Raw genomic sequence first — 25,192 nt, forward strand, 5'->3', positions numbered from 1 at the left:
GGGGGTATTTTAATCTTTCAATTAATGATTATTTTAAATAATCATTACTAAATAATAGATAGTACTAAAAATGTTTTATGGTTTTATATTTAGTTTACAGTAATAACCCTGAACTAAACTAAACTAAACTGAATTAAAGAAAAAGCTGTTTGGTTATAAAGCCATTAAATAAAGACTTTATTACCATAATGACGGCTTGCTGGTTGATGATGGTTTGTTGCTGTTGGGCCAGGACAGTTTGTTGCGGGTCTGACAGGCAAAATTAAAAGACATAATAATGAATACTTGTCCATCACTTAATTTCAATCCCTGTAAAGCTGAAGTTATTTTAATTAGAAATACCTGGCACTGAGGGCACTACTGGCATACTGGGCATTACTGAAGCACCTGGAATGGGTGGTAGAACTCTCACTGCTACAGAATACACAGAGCAGAAAAATATTACACATACACGGCCATCACACCATTAATATATGTCTGTGGGCATTCATAATTCAAGTCCAGCTCAAAATATCAGCATAGCTTGGGATGCTGGTGTGCTGGTGTCCCTACCAGGCTTCTTAAGTTTACTAGCTGCTTGACCAGATTCATTAGTCAAGTCAAATTTATTTGTATAGCATTTTTCACAATACACATAGTCTCAAAATAGCTTTACAGAAAAACAAGGAATAATTCACCCAAAAATGAAAATTTGCTGAAAATGTTCTCAACATCAGGCCATCCAAAATGTAGATGTGTTTGTTTCTTCATTGCAACAGATTTGGAGAAATCTGGCATTATATCTCTGCATTACATTACAACATTGCAGTGAATGGGTGCCGTCAGAATAAGAGTGCAAAGAGTTGTTAAAAACATCACAGTGAGTAATCCACATAACTCCGTCCATCAATTAACATTTTGGGAACGAATAGGTGTGTGTTTCCATCATTAAAATAGTTTTAAGTTCAAACTGTTGCTTCTAGCTAAAATAAGTCTCCTCTATCCATAATATTGCTTTCTGTAGTTAAAAGTCGCCTTGCCTGAATCAGGAGAGAAATAAGCACAGATCAAGCATCCAAAACAGTTTTAAACAAATATTTTGATGGATTATGGTGTGAAATGACACTAGAGGATGGACCTTTTCATTCAGCATTATTATGGACTGTTATTTTGGCCAGAAGCGATGGTTAAAAGTTAAAATGCCTTAGTAATGGATTTGTTCCTTACAAACACACAGCTTTTCACTTCAGATGTTAATTGGTAGACTGGAGATGTGTGGATTACTTGTGGATTATTGTGATGTTTTTATCAGCTGTTTGGGCTTTCATTTTGATGGCACCCATTCACTGCAGTGGATCCACTGGTGAGCAACTGATGCAATACTAACATTTTTCAAATCTGTTCTGAAGAACATACATCTTGGATGGCCTGAGGGTGAGTACATTTTTAGCAAATGTTCATTTTTGGGAGAACTATTCATACTCATTTCATGTTTATAATATCTTAATGCCTTACAGTAGCATTTAGCAGATTAGAATTAGATGAGATTTTGTGATACAAACAATCAAGCAGTTGAGATTTGCATACTTGGGATGAGATGGGCATACTTATATATCCAAATTAATGTAAAGATGTGGGTGATAATGTAGTTACATTTTGTGACAAAACATCAGGTAGTTCAGATTTGCTATATAGTACAGTATATATGCAGATAAAGTTGGATAGGTTTTGCTGGCAGTCCATCTCCAAAACCAGCATAAACCAGCCTGGACCAGCAAAGAAATTCCTGCTTGTTTAAGCTGGACTTTTCAGCAGAAAGCATTAAATGAGTGTGTGAACCTCCAGGCTGAAGAGCAGCTGAGACATTGACCCTAGCAGGAGGTTGTGCTTCATCACCACCTACACCTCCTCCACCCTTCATCCTACCAGACAAAACTGATGCATCAAGGTCCTACATGAAAAAGAATAATCCAGTTACTGACCACATGCTTAAATGTACAACAGCAAAAAAAAAAAAAAAAAACGTGCATAATATAATGCAAGGTATTGTGGCTCCAACCATACAAAGGAGTGAGTCAGATCATGCTTTCATACATATTAAACTGTTTTTAATTTATTTCTGTAACAGACATTAGAGAAATCTAATTGATATAACTTGCGTGTGCCGTTTACAGCATGACTCTTGGTCTCTGTCTCTCTATGTGTGTGGGATAAGCCTCATTAAAAAATTACAGCCTCATTTGCTTACTTATTTCTTAGTGTTGTGTGTAAAACGATCATAGGAAGCCCAGCCAAATACACACACAATCAACACATAAATGAGACTCTGCAAATTACAGTAAGACTGTAAAGCAATCTTCCATACTCTCACTCTCTCTTATTCACATTTGTGTGTATGAGGTAATCAGGTGACACCGTACCCCAGTTCCATCAGACAGAACTGGGTCAAACAGGCTGTCCAAATACCGGTCCATCCCTCTCTGAGTGCCATCATAGGGTGGTTCTGAGTCTGACAAAGAGATAACGAGACAGAAGAGAGAGAAAGTAAAAAAATGGTAACCAAAAAAAGAAAGGACATTTGTTAGTTAACCCAAAAGTCTAATCAAACCAAGTGAAGACAGGTACACAAGTAGAACAAACAAGTAGAACATGATTAATAATGATCAATGACCTGTGCATTCACCTCTGCAAGAACCCTTTAAACCTGTATAACGTTGCCTCCTCAGGACACGCACACAGAAAGGTTACAAGAACACCATCAGGGTTAGTTCAGCTGTATGTAATCTAGCCTTTCTGTGTGTATCTGTTTCTACTTTACATGCAGGGCTGTAGATCTGCTACTATTGATTAAAGCAAGGGCTGTAGTTTAGTGTTTCTTGAGGTTATGCTCGGTTATTAACTGGCGGGCCAATGGGCCTATTGGTGCAATAACAATCGCCGGCCAATCAGATTGGGAAGGGTCAACGACATTATGTCCTTCCACCTAGGGACTGATGTATGATGTGCTTCTTTTAAAAGGCTGAAAAGGCTACCCAGATTGTAGTGGCCTTCAGAAATTGGTAGGCTGTTGGTTGCAACGGCGCTTGTTCGGTTGGCATATGAGAGCGGTCCATCCTCATCCTCTTCAAATCCACTGCCAAAGAGACTTCTGCGTATAAACATATGTATTAAATGTTATGACAAGAATGCACTACAATGGAAACATGCCTGAGAATGACTAAATATACTGCGTACATGCTCGCGTTAGGTCGTGCCTTGCTGGGGTCTTCAGTAGAGATGATGAAGTATGTCTTCTGTTTGGGGAAGTCTGGCAGCAGCTCCAGGTCACACACCAGATCCAGAACATAATCGTGACCCTCTAACTCCACCCACTGCGCCGGCTCCTTCATCAGAACCGACCAACCCCATCGGCTCTCAGAGGACACGCCCCTGCAGGATGACCGATACCATGATTACAAGTCTATTATGTTTATAAACTAAGTTTCAGTGAAATCTGTCAACTCAAATCTGAGACTGCCTGTCTATGCAAAAGTTTTGTGGTGTATTCCAGCCTTAAGTTGCTGTGTTTTCAAGTACATCTGAAAACTCAGCAGAAAAAAAAAATCACCTGTGTTGTAGAACGTCTCCAGCAAGTTCCTCTCCATTTGTCCAGGAATGGACAGGACACAGGAAAGACACACCTACAAAGAAATAATCAAATAATACTGGCTCGAATCAAATAAACAAGTCTCTCTGATATTGTTCTCTCTAGATACAGCTCGGCTTCCTCCTAGATCTATGCTTTTAGCTTTTTATGGTCTTCCAGGTAAAAAGCACAAATCTGGTTGCTTAGAAAAGTAACAGCATACCATTTATCAACTTAAACAGACTTGAGTATCCAAATTTGCCATAATATCAAGATAAAAAAACAAATCGGGATACACTCTTGCCATCCCAGATGTAGCCTATACTACTTTCTTTCTTTGGACGAACAAAAACCAAACAATTTTAGAAAAAGAATCCATCTCTGTGAGTTCCTATAATTTTTTGAAGAGAGTTCGAGAGTTTCAAAATGTTGGCACGCCAAAAATCATAACTGCAATCTATAAGATCCCAGTAGAAAAGCTAATGTCACTAGAGCTACTGTGAGTACATGTTGCCTTCCTAAAAGGAAAGCTGACAATGACAAATGTCTTTTTTAAGCAAATATTTAGTAAATATTTAATTTGCACTGACCAGTTTATAAAATGTAAATAGAAGCACAGTCATTAGAAGCAAATAAGAAGCATATAGTAGCAAATCTATATGCTTCTTATGAATGTACTTCTATTTATATACTGTATATATATGCTTTATGGAGCATCAGTCGATGCACTTGCATTATAATATAAGTCATATAAAGAATGGCATGAGAGTAAGTAAATGATGAGAGAATGTTCATTTTTGGGTGAACTATCCCTGAAATATTTCTCTGAAATTCCTGAAATATTGTTTATTTAACACTTCATGATCAACACACTGGGGGAAACCCTCAAATAAGAGGTCATTAATATTTTTTAGCTAATAATGGTTATGTAATTGTAAGAGAGTTGACGGGTGGCACCAGTAGTCAAGATAATACAGACTGACCGTCTTATCTGTACCAGCACACACACACACAAACACACACACACACACACACACACACACACACACACACACACACACACACCCACCTCCCACACACACTCTCTCATTAAGAAGCACTGGGGCTCTATGTTGCACAATGTTTTAAGAGAGTTGACAAGAGTCTTGACTTGACAAGAGTCAAGAATCAAAGCTGTCAAGAGTCAAGAATCATGTTTACTGACTGCTGTTTTTATGCTGTTTTATGAAGTTATTTTACATTTATTTTTTAATTTAAGGGAAGACTTTTTGAGCCATTTCATTTTGAAAAGGAAAAGATGACATGACAATCAAAAATAATCGGTCATTTAAAATGCATTTTCTCAGTTTGTTATAAGAATAGGTCACCTAAAAATTTACATTTGTTGAAATTTATTTATTTATTTAATTATATTTTTTTGGAAGCAAATTTACATTTTTGGGTTAACAATTTCTTTAACTATGCTGTTTTGTTCAATGGCCATGGCGCACATTTATTCTCTTCTTTTTGTCATATATGTAAAAGCAAATTACCGTCAAAACAGTGCACCTGGAGCACCATGTGTGCTTTTTTGCGGGTGGCAGTCCACTCTAGCAGGGATAGAGGGTATGTTCGAGATGCTTCAGGGACTAGGTAGGATTTCTGCATGGCTTGGAGGAGCTTGTGTTGGCACAATGCCTTGAAGCCATTCAGAGCATAGTCTGACACCAATCTGATAGAGACAGAGGGAGAGACAGTTCATTAACTGCTTTGTCACTAAATCTCGCATTAGAACAGGACTATTGCATTGTTTGTACTCATTTCATTCATAATTGAAATTGTGTGAAATGGATCGATTTGAGGTCAGTAACATAAAAAAAAAAACATAGGTTTAATATTATTTATTATTCACTCGTTTTGCAAGATGTCAATGTATCAAATGTGATTTTCAAACGTGATTCCCCCATAAACAATGAGGAATGTGACATGTTGCAAAACTGCAACATCATAAACTTGATAGCTTTACTGATTATAATAGGAGGAATGTAAAATGGTTGGTACTGCATTGAGAGATAGTGCTATTTTAGTATCAATGATATACTGTAATAGTTTTTATTATTATTAGTTTGACTGTATTTTTATATTTTGTGTATTCACTTCAATTGAATTCAAATGTGGGTTATTTTTTTGTTAAATGTGCTGGGCAATAATTATGGTATGTGTCAAAGTTTGAAGGTTTTGAACAAAGCTTGAGCAATAATATTTTTTGTTTGCTTTAGCAAATTGATAAAATAAACATAACTGGTCCTTATCTAATAATGAGCACAGTCTGTTCTTTTACCTGTTCAATCCTTCTCCTCTCCTCCTCTGCTCTTCTCGCTAAGAGGAGGTTGACCTGTAACAAAACAAAGAGCCAGCATAAAAAATGTAAAAAAAAACTTGAATCTGAGCTCACATTAATGAATGACTTATTTTTAACTGCAGTACACAGTTAGTGAAGTAACTGTTCATTATTAGGTAACGTACCCTGATGTATCTTTTGCGATTGACAATAAGTCGGACCATTGCACGGTGCTTGATCAGGTTTATACGCATTCGCAGAAACCACCGCCTATAAGGCACAAACACAGTAAGAGCCAGAGTTTCAGTCATTTCAATGACATTTAACTTTCAGTTTTGTTGCTCCTATTGTAACATTTAGCTTTTTTCTACAAAAAATATTTCTCCTTTCAGGAAAAAACAGATTATAAGGTGGTCAAATCAAGCTTGGGAACATGGTTAACCAAGTTAACCAGCTCAACCAGGCTCTCATAAATTTAACCAAGGTGGTCTACCATTACTAACAAGGTTGTCCAAGATGATCAGGTCTGCCAGATTGACTTCATCCTTACCAGTTGATCAAGCACCTAAACTATGCTTAGGCCAACTAGAAACCTTGTGAAAGCAGCTACAATCAAAGTGCAAACTAGATTTTCCCGTATGGTTCAAATTCCTGAACTGCACAATATCACCTGGATTCATAGTCAGTATTTGGATTCTCTAGCTGTAAATCATATTGCAAAGTTAACCACAAACATTTGTATTTGCAAAAGATATGGCATTGAAGAGTTACAAGCAGTAGGTAGTTTACCTGGCCAGGAAGCCCTTGCAGTGAGCCTGAAGTTTTGACATGTCCGAACGGAACTTGAGGAAATTCTTCCGGACAAAATACATCCGTACGTAACGCTGAAGGGTCAATGCAGCTACATGCATCATACGATCACGTTTACTCTCCAATAACTGATACACATTCTCCTTTAGAAAGAGCTGAGAGTAAAAAAACAAAACAAAAAAACAAACATTTATTGTTTTTATTAATATAGTTTTAGTTTTGAATTTGAAAATTTTTTAAAGTAGTTTTTAATTTTTAATATTTCAACTTTTTAATTTCAACTTTTCAATATTTCCACAATATTTCCAAACAAAAATGAGTAATGTGGCTTTGACAACTAGCTGAAATAAAATAATATTTTTTAATATTTTATTTTATTTCACTTAATGTTTATTTTTATTTCAAATTATTATGTTTTTATGGTTGTAGTTTTAAATAACCCTGCATTCCACAATTTAAAATGATGTTTTATTTTTTTTTTTAAAGGTAGACTTTTGGCGTCCTTAGGGTCTGTTCACACAGAACACATTTTTCCATTCTAATGCTACTTTTCCATTGTTTTTCTATGTAAACATGCATTAGACAGACGTGTACAACCCGCCGCGCTTTTGAGACGCCGTGTCAAGTTAAAAGAATTTCAACTTTTACACGCAGCGCAGATCGTCAATGCCAGTTCCAAATCAGTGGGCCAATCAGAAGACCCCGGAGGCGGGGCAAGCATTGCAAGCTTTTGTTTACAGTAGCAAGTTGGCATGCCAGCTGTTTATTTGACGGCAACATGGCGGAGGAGGCATTCTGCGTTGCACTTTTAAAAAAAACATTCCTGAGTCTCGCGTTTTTAGATGCAAAGAATCATTTTGTGTGAACGGCCTCTTAGAAGTGCTTTATTGTTTATTGTGTTTTATTGTCATTCTGCTTACCTTTGACACACCCACTTGATAATCTCCTTTGTTGATTGGGCAGAGCTTCATTAACATAATGACACAGTTATCTCCATCTGGAGGTGGCGGCTTCTTCATTCCTAGCAGGGCTTTGTACCTGGAAACACATTGGCAGAGATAATTGATTCTAACATGCTGTATTCTATACGCTGGCACACTATTTATAGCACTAGACTAGATTACACACAGTACCGCACTGCATCCATAAGTAACAAGCACCAGCTGTTGAGTAGGATACCTGTTTAAGAATTTATGGAACGGCACTCTGATTGGATAGCCCTCCTTCCTGATGCGGATTGTGTCCAAGATTCCTGAATATCTGAGCTGAGTAGCAACCAACTCAGGGTCAAATATACCAGGTTCCTGAACGGACATGCAAATACATTTAATTAATTGATGCATTAGGGTGGTAACAGAAACTCAGTACATATAGCAAAAACTGCGCTCAAATACTTAAAACACTGTGCACCAGTAATAGTGATGCTTGCCTAATGTCTTTTCATACCTTGTTATTATTTGGCTTTATGCAGCGGACAAAAAATGGGTTGCACCTGAAAAAAGTGAGAAAAACAGGATATTTAACTGACTAAATAAAAAAAAAGCATGGGGATACATTGACTCACTCGGTTCTGGCTCTGCATAAACAGATCCAATACTTCCTGCCGAACCTGATCATAGTTCTTATCCAGGAATTTATGGACCTAAAATCAGTAAAACCCTTTGTGAGATTTTGTTTTCACACGCTGTTATCATTAAAACCTCAGTTACAAATGGTAAATTAAATAAAAGTTACTTAATTCAATGGCCTCTGACTTTTGGGATTAATTGTGTAATTAAAATACTGCATGTGTAATTAGTATGTCTATTACCTGGTAAGTTACACGACCAGCATAGTGATAGACAGTGAACTCTGGCAGTGGCATTTTTGGCTTGGAGTAAAGGGGGTTGTTTCCATGATGATAGTGGCACTTCTGAAGGAAGGTGTTGTCAGTGGCCTGTCAGCAAATGTTAAAACATGTAGTTAATAGACTTTTTTTCAATGGATCCCCATTCAACATAATAATGTAAGTGTGTAACCTGTGGAAAGCAGCTCTGGTCATCAAGGATGCGGAGTATCCCATGGGGCTTTGCAGCGATAAGGTCTATGCATGCCTGGTTGTCAGTGAAGGACAGTTCTTTCCAGTTGATTTGCTCTCGAATGTACTCCTCCTATAGAGATGTGCAGAAAGAAAGTGTGCAATTTAATGTTTGAAATCAGAGAAATCATAGTGTGTTCGGGGTCAGTAAGATTAAAAAAAAGAAATTAATTCTGTTATTCAGAACTGATGCATTAAATTGATCAAAACTGACAGCAAAACAAATGTTATAAAAGATTATAAAATAAATTAAGCAGCACAACTGTTTTCATTATTGATAATAACAAGAAAGGTTCTCGAGTACCAAATCAGCATATTAGAATGATTTCTGAAGGATCATGTGACACTGAATACTGGAGTAATAATGCTGAATATAAGTTTAATTTTAAACTATATTAAGATACAAGAAACAGCTGTTGTAAATTCTAATAATGCTTTACAATATTACTGTTTTTACTGCATTTTTACTGATTTATTTTACAAATAAATACAGCCTTGATGAGCACAAGAGACAATAAAACATCTTATGACCCCAAACCTTTGAACAGTATTGTGCATATTAATTCTCACCTGTTCCTGTTTGAAAATGATTTTGCTGAAGAAGAACTGCAGGCTCTCATTAGCATAGTTGATACAGAGCTGCTCAAAGCTGTTGAACGTCAAGCTCTGGACAACACGAATCAAGATGACATGGAGATATATGCAGTTAATAATGGTACTTCTGCTCATCTCAATGGTAAATATTATTTTGTATGTTTAGAAGGGTCTAAATTCCAAAAAGTAAAAACCTGCACACTTAACCTTCAAGGTAATAAATGTGTCAAAATGTGTTTGTATGTGTGTTCGGGAGTGCTACTGTATACCTCAAACCCGTATATATCTAGTAAAGATATGGACAGCGCCTCGTTCCTGGGGTAGACCCGCCCATTGATACGTTCTGTCAGCCATTGAAAGAGCAAGGAATAAAGGATCTTGGCAACTGCATCTCTGTAATTGCAGTGGAGAAAAACATACTTGAAATGCAATGAAAACAATATTGCAAATAACTAGAAAATGTGTTTCGTATTGTGTACCTGGCATCCACAGCACTTTCTACTGAGAGGGGAGTGTATATCTTCTCTCTCATTGCCTCCTGTGAAGAAACCAAATAACATGCCATTCGGCTTAGGTAGTGTATATGTTTAAATAAATATTTAATCTTATGAACATAAAAGAAAGCAAAAAAGCCAAATTATGTGTAAAAACAACCCCAAAATGACTAAAATGTGTGAGTATCTAACCAGCGTGTGATCCATTGACATCACATTTTTGTGGTATTGTATGCTACTTCACTGGGCACTTTGCTTTACTTTGCAAAGTATTTAAAAATAGATCTTTTGATTATATGTCTAGAAATACCTCAATTTTATGACCCATCTTGCCCGGAAGTCAGGGAACAGGCCTGGATACAGTTTCACCCTCACACACACTCTATGTCACTCACACAAGTCACAGTCAGTGTGTGCAACCGATACAGTGTTATGTGACAGCTGATCCAAGTAAGTGCTGGTGTAAACACAAACCTGTGAGCTCTGGATAACAGAGCTTTACTTATTAAAACATGACACAAACACACTGGCAATCACACTGTATTCATGTAACACCTCACATGTGAAGCAAACATAAAAAAAATGCGTCCTTTCTCATGTGTCCTGATGTACTAATTCCTATAATTGTAAATTAGCATTCATTACTATTACTGTATTACTGTCATTTACTTCAATCAGCATAAATTAAAAGTAGTACAACAAATGCTACCATTGTGTACTTTTTTTTGCATTACACTATTGAGAATGAGATTTATTTTGCATTAGAAGGGAAATGTTCTTATTAAGAGTATTTTCTAGAAATATAAAATGTATTGTGAATAATGCTTTAGAAATAAAACTGACCTGACTTTATCTTGTCTGTGCTTGGTAACCTACATTGATCTTCGTATTATGTAATTTTAAATTATCCAAAAGTGACAGTAAAAAAAAAAAAATCTAAATAATCCATATTTCACCCCAAAATAAAAAATAATTTGTAAAGATTTTTATTATTATTATAATTTAACACTTTTATATATTTTAGGACTATGAAAATTTTGATAATTCTGATATGTTACTTTGTTGTGTTTTTGGAATTCCTATTATTGTAAATCAGCATTTGTTTATTACTATTACTCATTATTATTTATCATTATAATAGACATGTTTTTTAACTAAACACTTAATTCGCATAAATTAAAGATAGCACAACAAATACTACCATGGTACATAAATACTAAAAGGGGATTCGGGGGGATTAGGGACACTGAAATGTTCCATTTTCTATAAATACAAAATATGTGAATAACACTATAGTAATACAACTGGCCTGACTTTATCTTGTCTGTCCTCGCTAACCTTCATTGATCTTTGTGTGATGTAATGTTAAGGTATCCTGGCAGTGAGCGAGCTATTAGGTGTTAAGATTACTCAAGGCCTGAGCAACTCCTGATTAGATTACTGTGGTTTCCACAGAGCTGAACTCAGAATAATTAAAATAGGTTACTGGAACTCATTAACAGCAACCTGCTTACATGTCATTACAATGTCTCCTTTTCTCTCACCCTTTTTCTCTTTCCTCTATCAGATGATTGGCTAGAGTTCAGTGCATATGCAAGGTGGACAATGTGAGTCTGAGATGGTTTCCATATCAAACCTGTTATATTTCAAAATAAAAGTGGCCCAAAATACCACATGCTGTTGTTCAGAGCACATTATGGATGTATGTACCGTCACTTTGAAGGTGATGGCTTTTTGCAGACCCTCTGGGGAAATCTGCAACAGATCGGCTACTGCACGAATCTCTTGAGTGCTCACCACACCAGCTGTCTCCTGCACTTCTGTCTGAGACAGAGAATCCAAAGCACAAGGTCCACAAGACTGATTACATTGCTCATGTAAGTGTGCTATATTTGCATACAACTACTGAAGGACTTTTCAGATGTTTAAGTGTACAATACCTCCACTCTTTGGAAAAAGACATTGCCCAAGTGCAGTATGGATGACAGCACTCTGAATATGCTGCTCTGGTCTTCAGGACTGAAGTGGAGAATGTCCATGGCACTCTGTAGCCTCCTAAAGTCCTCCCCATCATCCTTCCCAGTGATCTCACAGTTACCACCCTAACATGACATGATACCATGAACATAATTATACATAATTATAAATAATGATGACAATAAAACCACCAGTAGGTGGCAGCAAATCCCTGTTTAAAAAAATTATTCATTGAATCAATCAAATCAAACGATTCGTTCAAAATGGCTGATTCAATTAGAAACGAAACAAGTGAGACTATGGACCGTTGAATCACTGGCTCACTCGATTCGATGAACATAATTATACATAATTATAAATGATGATGACAATAAAACCACCAGTAGGTGGCAGGAAATCCCTGCTTTAAAAAATTATTAATTGAATCATTCAAATCAAACAAATCATTCAAAATGGCTGATTCAATTAGAAACTAAACAAGTGAGACCATCTGAATGGATCGTTGAATCACTGGCTCACTCGATTCGATCAAAAACTGATTAATTCAAGGAACGAAACACCGCATTGCTCTGCACTGTTGTATAAAATTAATGGCACATTTGTGCTCGCGCACATGTGCTGATATTCAGAAAAGTACATTGCTTGTGCAATGAATATAAAACTTAAAGGGGTCATACATACATGGCTATTTTTTCATTCATTGCTTGAATTATAAGGGCTTTCTAACTGCATTCTAATAGGCTTCATCGCGCAGTGAATGCTTTTGGACTCTCAAGACGTGTTTTTGTTTGTTTTTTGCAAAGTCGGTGATTCGGTAATGTCTGCTCTGCTGTCGTCTCTCAATCCCTCACAGTTACACATAAAGCACAATAACATATGCCAGGGGAATGTCTTTAAATTCTAATCAACCTTTTCTGTTGTCTTCTTTTTAAAGAACTTTAAAAGTTGCACTTGAACCATTTTGCGCGAAAAATGCCGAAAACAATTGCTTTGCATTGATGTCTATGGTGTGTCTTGGTACATGCCTCTATTTACCTGGTTCAGGTAGTAGTAGGTTTCAGCCTCCTGTAGGTAGAAGGCCCGTTTCGTGTGCGTAGGAAGTCCAGCCAGCATCTCATAAAAGATGTGGTAGTTTCTCTCGTCTTTGGCCTGCAGACACATGCAGACACAGTACAGATTAGGTCCCAAATGTCAGTAATTAATACATGGCTCCTTTAGCCTTTTCCCAGTTAAATGGGCAAGAAACAACAGACCTGAAAAACGATCCTGGACTTCTCCAGTAGATACTGCGAGGTTATGGCACCACTGATCACCCCTCTGATACCAATGACAATACACACAGATTGGTCAAGTGTAGGAACTTTCCTTGGACTTCTCAATTATCTTTCCATCTGCTTCCTCTCTTTAACTGTCAGAGGTTAAATAACGACCTTACTGCCCTACTTTCACATAAGGTCAGATCTAGTTCCCTTGTCGTCTCTCAAGAAACGGTTTCAGGCTTGAGAGACATTAAAGAGTTAGAAAGGCACATTACAATGGATTTGAAACGTAATGTAACATTCAAACATTCTACTTTAAATAGCTATATATATATGAACAGAAGCAATATACAACAGAAATAAATACTCACTCCTCCAAAAAGATCTCCACAAATTTTCCAAAGCGACTGGAGTTATCATTTCGGACCGTCTTAGCATTTCCAAACGACTCTAACAGAGGAGTTGCCTCGAGAATCTGGATATTAAGAAATTGAAACTTACTTACTTCCAAAAGTATTCAGTAACATTTACTAGGTTAGAGTTTTAGGTTATCAACAAAATGTTTACCTCAATCTGTACAGAGGAAAGCATTAAATAGAAAAACAAAAATACAGATTATACGTTCATTGACAAACATTGCATAAACACAGATTCAAACAAAATGTTGTTCCAGAAATGTACTCTAATTCTATAATTAGCAAGTATTTGTCACCTGTGGTTTATTACATGTTTACAATATAAATCTAAATCAACATCATTTGTTGGACCTGGAACAACTTGTCTACCAATGACACACAATTCTAACCCTATCCCTAACAATGTTTTTTTTTGTATTATTCATCTACTATTATAGTATTTATTAATATTTAATCAATATTTCAAATCAATATTTAAATTAGCATTTATTTTTATATTTTTAGTTTTTGTTTAATTTTAGTTTAAATTATTTTGTTATGTGCTTTTTTCTATTTAGCTTTATTTTTTATTTCAGTTTTAGTCATTTTTAGTTCAATTTAATTTCTTTAATTTCAATTAGTTGCCAAGACAATATTTTTCAGCTTCATTTTAAACTATTTTAGTTTTAATGGTTACATTATATTTTGAGTCTACTTTAGACATTCTTCTAAGTAACTTTGCAACTACATGTCAACTTACCCTCATTAGAGTATTAATAATGTTATCTGTTACGGTTAAGATCAGTAGAATAAGTTGACAATAGAATGTCTAAAGTGGACTATTTAAATAACTTTTAGTTAAAAATAACTATACTGATCCCTAACACAAATGCTAACTCTAACCATTGACTATGCCAACATATAGCGCCGAGTTTGGACTTCCCAATCCCATTCCCCTCTCTCTCCAACTTTGCTTCTAGCCAAACTTTACTGTCCTATACCTATAAAGGCAAAAACGCCAAAAAAATACATCTTAAAAAAATAATGTTGTCCATGCCCCAACTCCATCCCTTTCCTTATCCCTAAAAATTTATGTAACAGGAATGTTGTTCTCAGACAAAAAAGGACTGTGATCCATGTCCCATCTGCCAAAATGTATATGAGTGATCCTTGTCTTTATGTTTAATTTTTTTCTATATACACGTACCTGTTGTGTAATGTTCCTCTTATGGTGAATAGCAGTGAGGTACCTCAGAACCAGTTTGGTCGCCTCTGTCTTTCCAGAACCACTTTCCCCACTACAATACAAACACTTTAATACAGCATTACATAGACATACAATACTTCCACATCTTCTACAAATGACACACTCACATACTTTCATCTGACCTGATAATGACACACTGGTTTCGCTTGATGTCCATCATTGTAGTGTAGGCAATGTTTACAATGGCAAAGAGATGACTGGAAACAAACATGGCAGGTTTACATACTGTACATTTCTGGCAATAAAAGTATTGTAAAGGGATGAAAGATAAAATCTTAATCTTAATTTTCTTCCTGCTTCTTTTTTTATACTTTTAATTAACACTACTGTTAATGGGTTGATAAGGCAAGACTGCATTAATTTAATTAAAAATACAATAAAATTGTGCAATTTAATATTTTATATAATATTTAAAATGGCATAACACTGTAAAAATACAGTAATATTGTGAAATATTATTACAATTTAAAAACAATTTTAAATGTAATTTATTCCTGTGCTACAAAGCTGAATTTTCAGTAGCCATTCCTTCAGCCTTCAATGTCACATGATCCTTCACGAATCATAATAATATGCTGATTTGGTGCTCAAGAAATATTTCTTATTATTATCAATGTTTATGTTTTCGAGAACGAGGGCATATCATCTGCCTAACTGGGTAAGTTTCTAAAAAAACAAACATAAATTTGTGGTAAAATATGGACTGTAACAAAGGATATAGGAACCATTTTTTCCTTCTTTTTAGGAGTTGAAATATAAGAAAATGTGTTGTTAAGAATTGTTGTGATTGTTCAGACTCACGGTGGGTTATCTCCAAAGCCATGGCCCTCGTACTGCAGAACCACATCTGTGCCATAGATGTTAAATAGTTGGTATGGATTCACAGACACCAAAATACTGCCAATGTATGTCTGCTTAGAAGACAAGGGAGAAATTAATAATGTAGTTAGATTCACAAGAGATTTAAATTATAATGGTGAAGGTCTATTCATGCTATTGAGGAAAACATTTTTAAAACAACTTTATTCAAACGTAAATCTGCTTATTGGCCTGTCCAGTGTAGTATTTTTGTGTAAAATAACAAAGAATGTTAAAGAAAGTGTTTTTTTAAACTTAATTATAAAGTGTTTCTCTGAAGAATTTTGGAGAGATAATGGGCTGTGTGGTCACTGATTGCAAAAGTACATGAGCATGTCTGATTTGTGCATATTAGAACATAATGTAAATCCACTTTTTCAAAGATATTTACCATATCTTTGTACACAATAATTAGAACTAGCAGACATCTTTGTGATGTCTGTGTATGCTTACTGCAATATGATTACAAGACTCACATAGATAAGCGCTTGATCAAAGCGAGTCTTCAGGTTTATCAATACTACTGCCTCAGTAAGCTCTCTGGAAAAAATAGAGGAAGAATTAGTTATTTCATATCCCATAATCATCTTTACATTTGCATATGTATATTTATGCTGACATACTCCATTTGTGTCATGTCCTCAGCTCCATCCCCTTCCCTTTTCACCCTGTAGCTGACAGTAGGCAGGCTTCTTATAGAATACATCTGTTCGAAAAATGCAACATATATGCAAACTGAGAACATTCAAAGAAATCTGAGAAGACATTTTAAACTAATGCAATTACATTAGAGAATATCGCTGATGAATTAGGTCAAGTTGTCTTTTCTAGGGCCTGCTCTACAATAATGCAGTGATGATTATCACTGGTCAGCAAGGTAACCTGAGATCAGTTATAATCAGCCTTGTAAATCTCATCTGACATTCGATGTAGTTGCAGACTGCAGCTAAAACCTGATGAAGATAGGTGAGCTTGGCTGGGCCTTTTGTTAAGGCTCAAAGGCTAACAGACTTGTTAAATCTGACAAATGCATCGCTGTCTACCTGACAGCATTACTCAGTATTAAGCTTAGTTTAATTAAACCTGATTATTTATAATTCCTTCCTAATATAAACATTCATACATATATATATATATATATGTGTTTGGCAAATTGTATAAAAAACCACAAGCAAAATCATTAATTTATTGAGAAGAAAAAATAATGAAAGCGTTATTACAGTTAGTGTCTCTGGGACTGGAAAAATACACTGTATTTGTAATTTCTGTTATCATTTGTTAAATAAACAAGTCACTAATTAATGTTTGCTTTATGTCTTAAAAGCGATTTACCTTGTCATACCACTGTCCTTTTGGCTCCCCTTCACGATCTGGTACCCACTGCAGCTCTGTTTCTCCTGGCATAAGACCAGTTGGTGGTGGGGTAATAAATTCCATCATTTTCTCATCTCGGTACATAGACCATTTAATGAGGTTCTGTACTGTGTCATGAGGCAAGACTCTTTCTGCAGCCCAATGGTCCTCTGCAGTTTGCCCCTCTCTGCCATTCTGAGCCCAGTGATCTTCTGGACCTGGACCTTTTCGCTGTGGTGGAACTAAAACATAACGGCCATCTGGTCCAATAACCACCTGCCCAGAGGAGGTCAAATAGGTGGAGATCCCTGAAGGTAGTTGATAAGAGGCTTTCTTCAGGTCAGCATTCTTTATAGCATCCATTAAATGTGGCGAAGTGGGGACTTCAAATCTTTGAGCGAGGACTGATCCATCAGGTAATCTGTATGTGGCCTGGCGGAGATTTTGATTTAGAAGTGCCTGTGATAGATTTGGACTGGTTATATGTCTTCGAGTATCTGCTGAAATAATAGATCCATCCGGTAACTGGTATGTAGCCTTGCGAACATTTTCATTCTGCAAGGCATTTGAAATGTTTGGACTCCTTGGTTTATACAAAGCTTGTGAAATAACAGATCCATCCGGAAGCCTATAGGAGACATTTTTCAAACCTTCATTTCTCAGTGCGGAGGAGAGAGTTGGGGTTATAGGTTTATAACTTGTATCAGCACTTATTATGGAACCATCAGGTAACCTGTAGGTAGCATTGCGAATATCCCGATTCTGAAGTGCGCTTGACAAATTTGGAGACTTAGGTTGATAACCTGGTCCAGTTATAACTGAGCCATCAGGTAAACGATAGCTGGCATTTCTCATTTGTTGGTTTTGAAGTGCATGTGATAAATTTGGGGAAGTAGATGTGGGCTGCCCATAGTCCGTTGTTATTAATGTGCCGTCCGGCAATCTGTAAGTTGCATTTCGAATGTTTTGGTTCTGCAGTGCACTGGCCAGATTTGGAGATGTTGGTTCCATTTGCTGATCAGCCATTATTATTGTCCCATCTGGCAGTCTATATGATGCCTTCTTAATGTGCTGATTCTGAAGTGCATGTGACAGGTTTGGTGAGGTTGGCTGTTGTTGTCCTGCTGTTATAAGAGTTCCATCTGGAAGTCTATAAGTTGCATTCCTCAGATTTGGATTCTGCAAGGCACTGGACAGGTTTGGAGAAGTTTGCTGTAAATGAGAGTCTGGGTACATTATCGATCCATCTGGAAGTCTATAAGAGGCATTCCTCACATTTGGATTCTGTAAAGCACTGGACAGGTTTGGAGAAGTTTGCTGTAAATGAGAGTCTGGGTACATTATCGATCCATCTGGAAGTCTATAAGAGGCATTCCTCACATTTGGATTCTGTAAAGCACTGGACAGGTTCGGAGAAGTTTGCTGTAAATGAGAGTCTGGGTACATTATTGATCCATCTGGAAGTCTATAAGAGGCATTTCTTATGTTTTGGTTCTGCAAAGCATTTGAGAGGTTTGGTGAGAAAGATTGTTGCTGTCGTGGGTCTACTATGGACCCAGCAGGAAGCCTATATGCTGCATTCTGGAGCTGAGGATTTCCAATTGCATCTGCAAGCATTGGAGAAGAGTGTACATTTGCTACCTGATTACCATATACTACTGACCCATCAGGCAAGCGATAAGTGGCACCACGGAGTTGGGGGTTGTGCAATGCATCAGACAAAAAAGGAGATTTCCTAGGATCCTGCCTATATCCTGACACATTTGCATAAGGGGAGACCATTCCCTGGACAGGTGCTCGGTATGATGCATTACGGACATTTTGGTTCTGCAAAGCCGTTGAAAGAACTGGAGATCCCCTTGGACCATACCCAGGGGGAACACGGGATCCCCTGCGATGTAAATGTGTTCTGTAAGAAGCATTGCGGACATTTGGATTTTGAAGAGCATTGGAAAGAATGGGGCCAGCACCTGGCTCTTCAATGTAATCATAGCCTGTCTCTACCTGAGTATAGGGTGAATGTGGCCTTTGAAGAGGTGATCGGTATGAAGCATTGCGAAGCTGTGGATTGTGAATTGCACTGGAGAGAAAAGGTGATGCTGGCTGACCTGGAACTTGTTCAAATGCTTCCATTTGAGGAACATACGGGGAAGAAATAGGTAGTTGTTCAGGGATCTCACCAAACTGAGCCACTTCAGGAACATAAGGTGAACCTGGTCTTTGCATGGGCAAAATGTAAGAAGCTTCTCGAAGCTGAGCATTTTGTAAGGAATTTGACAAAAGTGGAGACGCCATCTGTTCTGTATGCTGATCCATTACAACCATTTCAGGATTATATGGTGAGGGTACTGGTTGCAATTGGGAGACATGCATAGCATTGTTTAGATTAGGGGGTTGCAGGGCAAGGGAGGGAACTGGTGAAGGTGGTTGACCAGGAACCTGTGGAACATTAATGATCTCAAGAGCATAAGGCGACATGGGCTGTTGGACGGGTGAAATATAGGATGCATTACTGACACTTTGGTTTCGGAGGACACTTGTAAGCATTGGTGACTGAGGAACACCACTAATCTGATCAAATTGTACAGGGATTGGCTCTGCGCCGATAGGCAAAGGAGATGCAAATGAAGATCCATACATTGGAGGACCAGAAAGCACAGAAGTAGGCAGAGCCCTTGGGGAAGTGGGACGCATAGGTAATGGTGAGCCATGTTTAATGGATGGATGAGGAGAGCCTGGTCTGGAGAGATGTCTAATAGAAGGCTGAGGTGATGGAGGGTGCATATATTTTTGAGAAAGTTGTGGTGAAGGGGGCATCATGCCAGGTGCACGCCTCAGTGACTGTCCGGCCATGAGTGGACGGCCACGACCAATGGGTCTCTGTGGGTTTCTCATTGGACCAGGTGTTCCTGGAAGATTGAAACGACTTTGTTCCCTTATGCCCATCCCAGTGTGTTGACCTGAGAGTTGTGGGGAGGCTGTGAAATCCTGTGGCATCATGGACCTGTTACTACGTATGGATGGTCTAAATGGACGTACATTTTGTGTTGGAGTTCCAGAATGACCTCCTCGGCCAGGATATGGTTTCACAGCTCCCATGGGGATGTTTGGACGGCCCCTTCCTCGTAGTCGACCTCCAGGGGACCCAAAAGGTGGAGAATCCTTCATAAGGCGAGTGGACCTGCGGGAAAGGGTAGGAGAGGGGGATCTACGTTGCAGTGGTGGTTGTTGGGAGTCTGGTTCCACAGTAAAACTTCTTCTAGAGGGAGTAGGAGATACTCTTTGAGGCATTAATGGAGACAGTGGTCTGTGAAGTTCCCTCTGCTGAACATTGGCCATGGTTCGCATACCCATCTGAGGGGAAGATGGAGGACTCATCCGCCTAAGTGGAGATGGGGAGGCTTGAAATTTCTTGACACCAAATGGACGATGAACTTGTGAGGGTGAGGAGGGTGGACTGGGTCTCCTAATTGAGGCACGAGGAGACTGTGTTGGGCTCCTCCTCCGGATAGATGCACGAGGTGAAGCTGGAGGACTGGTATACAGAGATGGAGCTCGTGAGGGCAAACGGCCAGGCATTGGCTGGGGAGATGGTGGTGCCTCTCTAAAGGATGCCTGAGGCTGCAAGCGTCTAGGGACTGTTGGTGAAGCATATGGACCTTCTCTAAATGGAACCTGGGGCTGCAAACGTCTAGGGACTGTTGGTGAAGCGGGTGGCCCTTCTCTAAATGAAGCCTGAGGCTGAAAACGTCTAGAAAGTGTTGGAGAAACAGGTGGGCTCATTTTGCGTCCAATTGGAGATGGAGGGTGTTGAAAATGACTTATTGGAGAGGACATACCTCTGGCTAGTCTTGGGGATGGAGGTGCTCCCATGCCTCCAATGCCACGCAGAGAGGGCTGTGGGGATGGGCTTCTTCTCATAGGGAGTGGAGCAGCAGGATGCATGGATAGCTGCGGGGAGGCATGGGGGCTCGGTCTGCGTATAGGTACGGGGGAACGTCTAACTTCCATTACCGGCTCTCCAAAACTTGACATAGGTTCCATAGGTGCCATGGGTGACATAGACTTATGCAGAGGGTAGGCCATTCCTGGCATAGACCTCCTGCTTGGTGTGGGAGATGGTGGAAATCCACCAGCTTGAGCCATATGTGACATATGTTGATTGACAAATCCCTGGGGATTATTTGCTTGCTTAATTAGCATGGCTGTTGGTGAGGGCACTTGAGGCATTGTGGGATGAAACATTTCTTGAGGATGAACTATCTGCGAAAAACCATCATCCATTGAGGCTCCAGGTATATATGGATAATTTTCATATTGTATGTCTGACATTTCCTCAAAATCATATTGTGGAGGCAAAGGAGGAAGCTCAACATCAATCCTTTCTTTACCAAAAAGCTTGACCTGGGGTCTTGGGAGTCTGAACTCCATGTCATCATGAAGGGGCATAGATTCCATCGAGAAATCTCCATAGTTCTCACCGTACATTCCATAAGCTTCTTCACCTTCCATAATATATTGCATTGGATAACTATATGGATCATACATATTGTAGGAAGATTGCAGATATGGGTCAACATCTGTTTCACTGTAGTTAACCTGATAGTCCTGAAAATAAAGATCCTCATAAGCATCCCCATAAGCATCCATATATGGATCATCTGAAATTTCAACTTCATATGGGTCACTATAGAAGCCCTGAGGGTCATCATAATATTCAAACTGAGTCTGGGCATATGGATTCATTTCATTATCATATAGATCATAGCTGTTCCCCACTGGATACTGATTATCATCATAGTACTCCATGCCATCATCGAAATAAGGATCCAGTGGATACTGTTGACTATAATAGCCCATTTCCTGTGGGTAATTGCCCATCTGTTCCTGACCTCCATAAGGATCAGCGTAGTCCATATCATCATCATAATATTCACCCTCATCCTGAATGGCTGCATGTGGGTCATAGTATCCATCCTGCAACTCATAATAGCCTTGATCATGTGATTGCATGTCATAATAGTTATTTGGTTCTTCATATTGAGTGTATTGCTGTGGAAATGAAGAATGTCCCTGAACATGGGCATACTGTTCATTATACCTGTTAGTGCGCCTCTGGATTGACTGTCTGTGGAATGCACCCCTATCCATCCTGCTCTGGTTATTATAATCATATCCAGTGTCATGTTCATATCCATAATTGTGATAACCTGAAGGAGCTCGGATGCTGGCTTGGCGACTGCCAGCAGGAAATTGATATTTTTTGTTGTTTTTCTGGCCCCAGGCATCACGGTCCCTTCCACTCTGACGCCCCTTAATGGAGATGAACCTCTTGGTCAGCCAGTTTGTTGCCCCAGCCATCTTACCTAATAATTGCCCCCTATATTTAAAACCAGCCCCATCCCCTGAATTCTTTTTTCCGAAAAGCCCTTTAAAAAATCCTGGCTTCTTCTCCGCTTCTTTAGAATTTCCACCTAATTTGATAAGCATATAGTTTGGCTTTGGTCCTGACTGTTCTTTTTTTTCCTTCTCTTTTTTCTTTTTCTTGCTGTTTTTGAAACGCATCATGAACTTTGGAGCATTTCTCAAGAGAGATTTTCTCCTTTTTTTCTTAAGCAAGCGATTCTTCCTTTTGCCAAGTCCAAGAAACAGCTTGGAAGTGCTCTTAAGACGCTTCTTTGAGCTCTTCCTCTTCTTAAATCCAGAGAACCTCATAAAGAGTTTTGAGGTGTTTTTGAGTCCTCTTTTCTTTTTGTCTTCAGGTGGTGGCTCCGGTGGAGACTCTTCCTTCTTTTTTGCTTTCTTCTTCTTTCCATCTTCCTCAGCTTTAGATTTATGATGATCTTTTGATTTCTTCTTTGCTTTCTTATCCTCCTCTTCACTTTCCTCCTCATCTTCATCATACTCATCTTCATCATCCTCATCTTCATCAGAATCAGGCTGTCTAGATTTGGACTTTCCCTTTGCAGCTTTACCTTTAGCATCTTTTCCACCACGCTTTCTCTGGTCTCCATCTGACTCTTCATCCTCATCCTCATCGCTCAAGTCTTCATCCATCAACTCAGCCTCTGAATCCTCCTCAGATTCAATAACCTCTTTCTTTCCCTTCCCTTTATCCTTTCCCTTCTTACCATCATCTTTCCCTTTAGTTTTGGGTGGCTCTTCTTTTCCTTTCTTTTTATCATCTTTTCCTGCCTTTTTGTCATCTTTCCCACCCTTCTTGACATCTTTTCCTTTCTTTTCTTCTTCCTTTGGTTTACTTTTCTCTGGCTCTGGTTTTCCTCCTTTCTTGGCTACTGCTTTTAAATCTTTTTTGCCTGGCATTTTATCCTTCTAAAACCATGCTAGTCTACTGCCTTTCTGTCAAAAGACAAATAAAAATATAATTAAACAGAATCTCAATGAACACACACACACACACTCAGGTTTGTTTTTGTGAAAAGTGGGGACATCCCATAGGCGTAATGGTTTTTATACTGTACAGACCGTATATTCTATTGCCCTACACCAACCCTACCCCTAAACCTACCCCTTACAGGAAACGTTGTGCTATTTCAGATTTTCAGTACACTCCATTCTGTGTGATTTATAAGCGTTTTGAAAAGTGAGGACATGGGGTAATGTCCTGAAAAGTCACCTTCTCCTTGTAATACCTATGTCATACCTTTGTCATTATACAAATGTATGTCCTCATTTGTCACAAAAACGCGCACACACGCACACACGCACACACACACACACACACACACACACACACACACACACAAACAATTCAAGAACAGAATTACTTTTTAAAAATTACATTATATTGTTATAAGTTACTACAACTTTTTTACAAAACCAACATTAAATATTCTAGATCTTAATAAACACTTTTACATTCCCCCCCAAATTCTGCATACTTAATAATGGTAAAGAAAAATAGTCTTACCTGTAGGTGAGTCTCTTCTCAGTACTGTCATAGATGAATTCTACACAGAGAGCATATAAATCTCTGTTCACATGGTTCCACAGGCCACACCAGATGTGGTCTAGAAGAAGGATCCCTCTTGCAGATGTTCTTAGATAGAGATCCTTTGTTGAGGTGCCTCTGTGTGTTTCTATAACCTTACACTCACCCACACACTCCTCTTTTCTTCTTCTGTTGATCATCAAGATAGAGAATCAAACCTACCTGTACTTCTCAGCAAAAGAACCAACAGAAACCAACAGATAATTCCAACACATGCAGTCATCAACTATGATATGCCATCCATGACTCAGACAAGGACTGTGTGTCTGTGTAAGTGAGAGGATGTGTGTCAGGTTTTTAGTTCTGTTGCAGCGCTGTAGAAGGAACCTTAATTTGTCAGCTCTACTTGCCTTGGTGTAACTTAAGCTTGGGTCTCATTCCAGCATAAATAATGTAAGCACAGAGGCCTGTTACTACACAAGCTTGCACACACACACACACACACACACACACACACACACACACACACACAAATCTATGGTGGAGAATGCAAGTGTGTACTGATGTGTGATGAGCTTCACTTCCTCAATATTTGAAGAAAATAGCACAAACTTAACAAAATTTGGTTACATTTGTAATCTAAATTTTAATCTAAATTTGGTTAAGTGCACAATGACTTTGACTTGTAAACAAAATAAACTGTTCAAATACTACACACATACAAAACCTAATTTGAAGTTAATTTACTTTCAGTTTTATATACAGCTTGTTGTGCATTGAAAAGTAATGACTCGTTGATTTATAGGTTACTAATTAGCAGTAGCTGAATATTTCATACATGATCACTAGCAATCAAAGTGTCACTGGAGCACTCGCACAGGAGTAATTACAAATATTGACGTAAGGTTGTAACCATAGAAGTGACCAGGTCAGTGCCAAGAACTGGTGTTACCTGGCATCTAAGAACTACTTAAAAACTGGAGTCCTCACTGACACTCTAATTTCAGTAATTAAAAATGTAGTGGCTTCGTCCTCAGTTGGAGTAAGTGCAAAGGTGAATAATGATAATTGTCTTAAATAAGGATATGGTTATTTATGAGAGTGTATGTACAATGAAGACCAAACCGTTCCTTTGGTGACCCACTGACACCTATGAGACAGACAGACAGAGAGAGAGAGAGAGAGAGAGAGAGAGAGAGAGAGAGAGAGAGAGAGAGAGAGAGGGGGGGGGG

The 25,192-nt window shown here is 38.3% G+C and overlaps 1 protein-coding gene and 1 long non-coding RNA gene across 2 annotated transcripts in view; both read right to left on the reverse strand.

Annotated features, from left to right (window-relative positions):
• Positions 1-16,361, reverse strand: part of LOC107565240 (unconventional myosin-XV-like) — a 31,607-nt gene extending 15,246 nt beyond the window's left edge. Inside the window, exons 1-30 of the mRNA XM_016250462.1 lie at positions 16,279-16,361; positions 16,132-16,195; positions 15,599-15,708; positions 14,920-14,994; positions 14,732-14,828; positions 13,507-13,610; positions 13,130-13,193; positions 12,912-13,025; positions 11,840-12,001; positions 11,610-11,723; positions 9,885-9,943; positions 9,675-9,798; positions 9,382-9,477; positions 8,753-8,884; positions 8,545-8,670; positions 8,279-8,376; positions 8,181-8,226; positions 7,914-8,038; positions 7,655-7,772; positions 6,714-6,889; positions 6,106-6,194; positions 5,908-5,953; positions 5,137-5,315; positions 3,587-3,659; positions 3,214-3,408; positions 3,012-3,127; positions 2,400-2,488; positions 1,819-1,930; positions 343-414; positions 185-249 (exon numbers count right to left, since the gene is read on the reverse strand). Coding sequence (XP_016105948.1) covers positions 185-249; positions 343-414; positions 1,819-1,930; positions 2,400-2,488; positions 3,012-3,127; positions 3,214-3,408; positions 3,587-3,659; positions 5,137-5,315; positions 5,908-5,953; positions 6,106-6,194; positions 6,714-6,889; positions 7,655-7,772; positions 7,914-8,038; positions 8,181-8,226; positions 8,279-8,376; positions 8,545-8,670; positions 8,753-8,884; positions 9,382-9,477; positions 9,675-9,798; positions 9,885-9,943; positions 11,610-11,723; positions 11,840-12,001; positions 12,912-13,025; positions 13,130-13,193; positions 13,507-13,610; positions 14,732-14,828; positions 14,920-14,994; positions 15,599-15,708; positions 16,132-16,195; positions 16,279-16,361 — 3,123 coding nt within the window. The remainder of the gene's footprint in view (positions 1-184; positions 250-342; positions 415-1,818; positions 1,931-2,399; positions 2,489-3,011; positions 3,128-3,213; positions 3,409-3,586; positions 3,660-5,136; positions 5,316-5,907; positions 5,954-6,105; positions 6,195-6,713; positions 6,890-7,654; positions 7,773-7,913; positions 8,039-8,180; positions 8,227-8,278; positions 8,377-8,544; positions 8,671-8,752; positions 8,885-9,381; positions 9,478-9,674; positions 9,799-9,884; positions 9,944-11,609; positions 11,724-11,839; positions 12,002-12,911; positions 13,026-13,129; positions 13,194-13,506; positions 13,611-14,731; positions 14,829-14,919; positions 14,995-15,598; positions 15,709-16,131; positions 16,196-16,278) is intronic.
• Positions 16,362-23,324: 6,963 nt separating this feature from the next.
• LOC107565589 (uncharacterized) lies at positions 23,325-24,291 on the reverse strand. Its single transcript, XR_001606390.1, has 2 exons — positions 23,940-24,291; positions 23,325-23,368 (listed from the first exon to the last, which is right to left on the reverse strand). It is a non-coding gene; the product is annotated as an uncharacterized lncRNA (long non-coding RNA).
• Positions 24,292-25,192: the final 901 nt, after the last annotated feature.

The sequence above is a fragment of the Sinocyclocheilus grahami genome, unplaced genomic scaffold, assembly GCF_001515645.1.
Source record: "Sinocyclocheilus grahami isolate Dianchi unplaced genomic scaffold, SAMN03320097.WGS_v1.1 scaffold25.1, whole genome shotgun sequence".
NCBI lineage: Eukaryota > Metazoa > Chordata > Actinopteri > Cypriniformes > Cyprinidae > Sinocyclocheilus > Sinocyclocheilus grahami.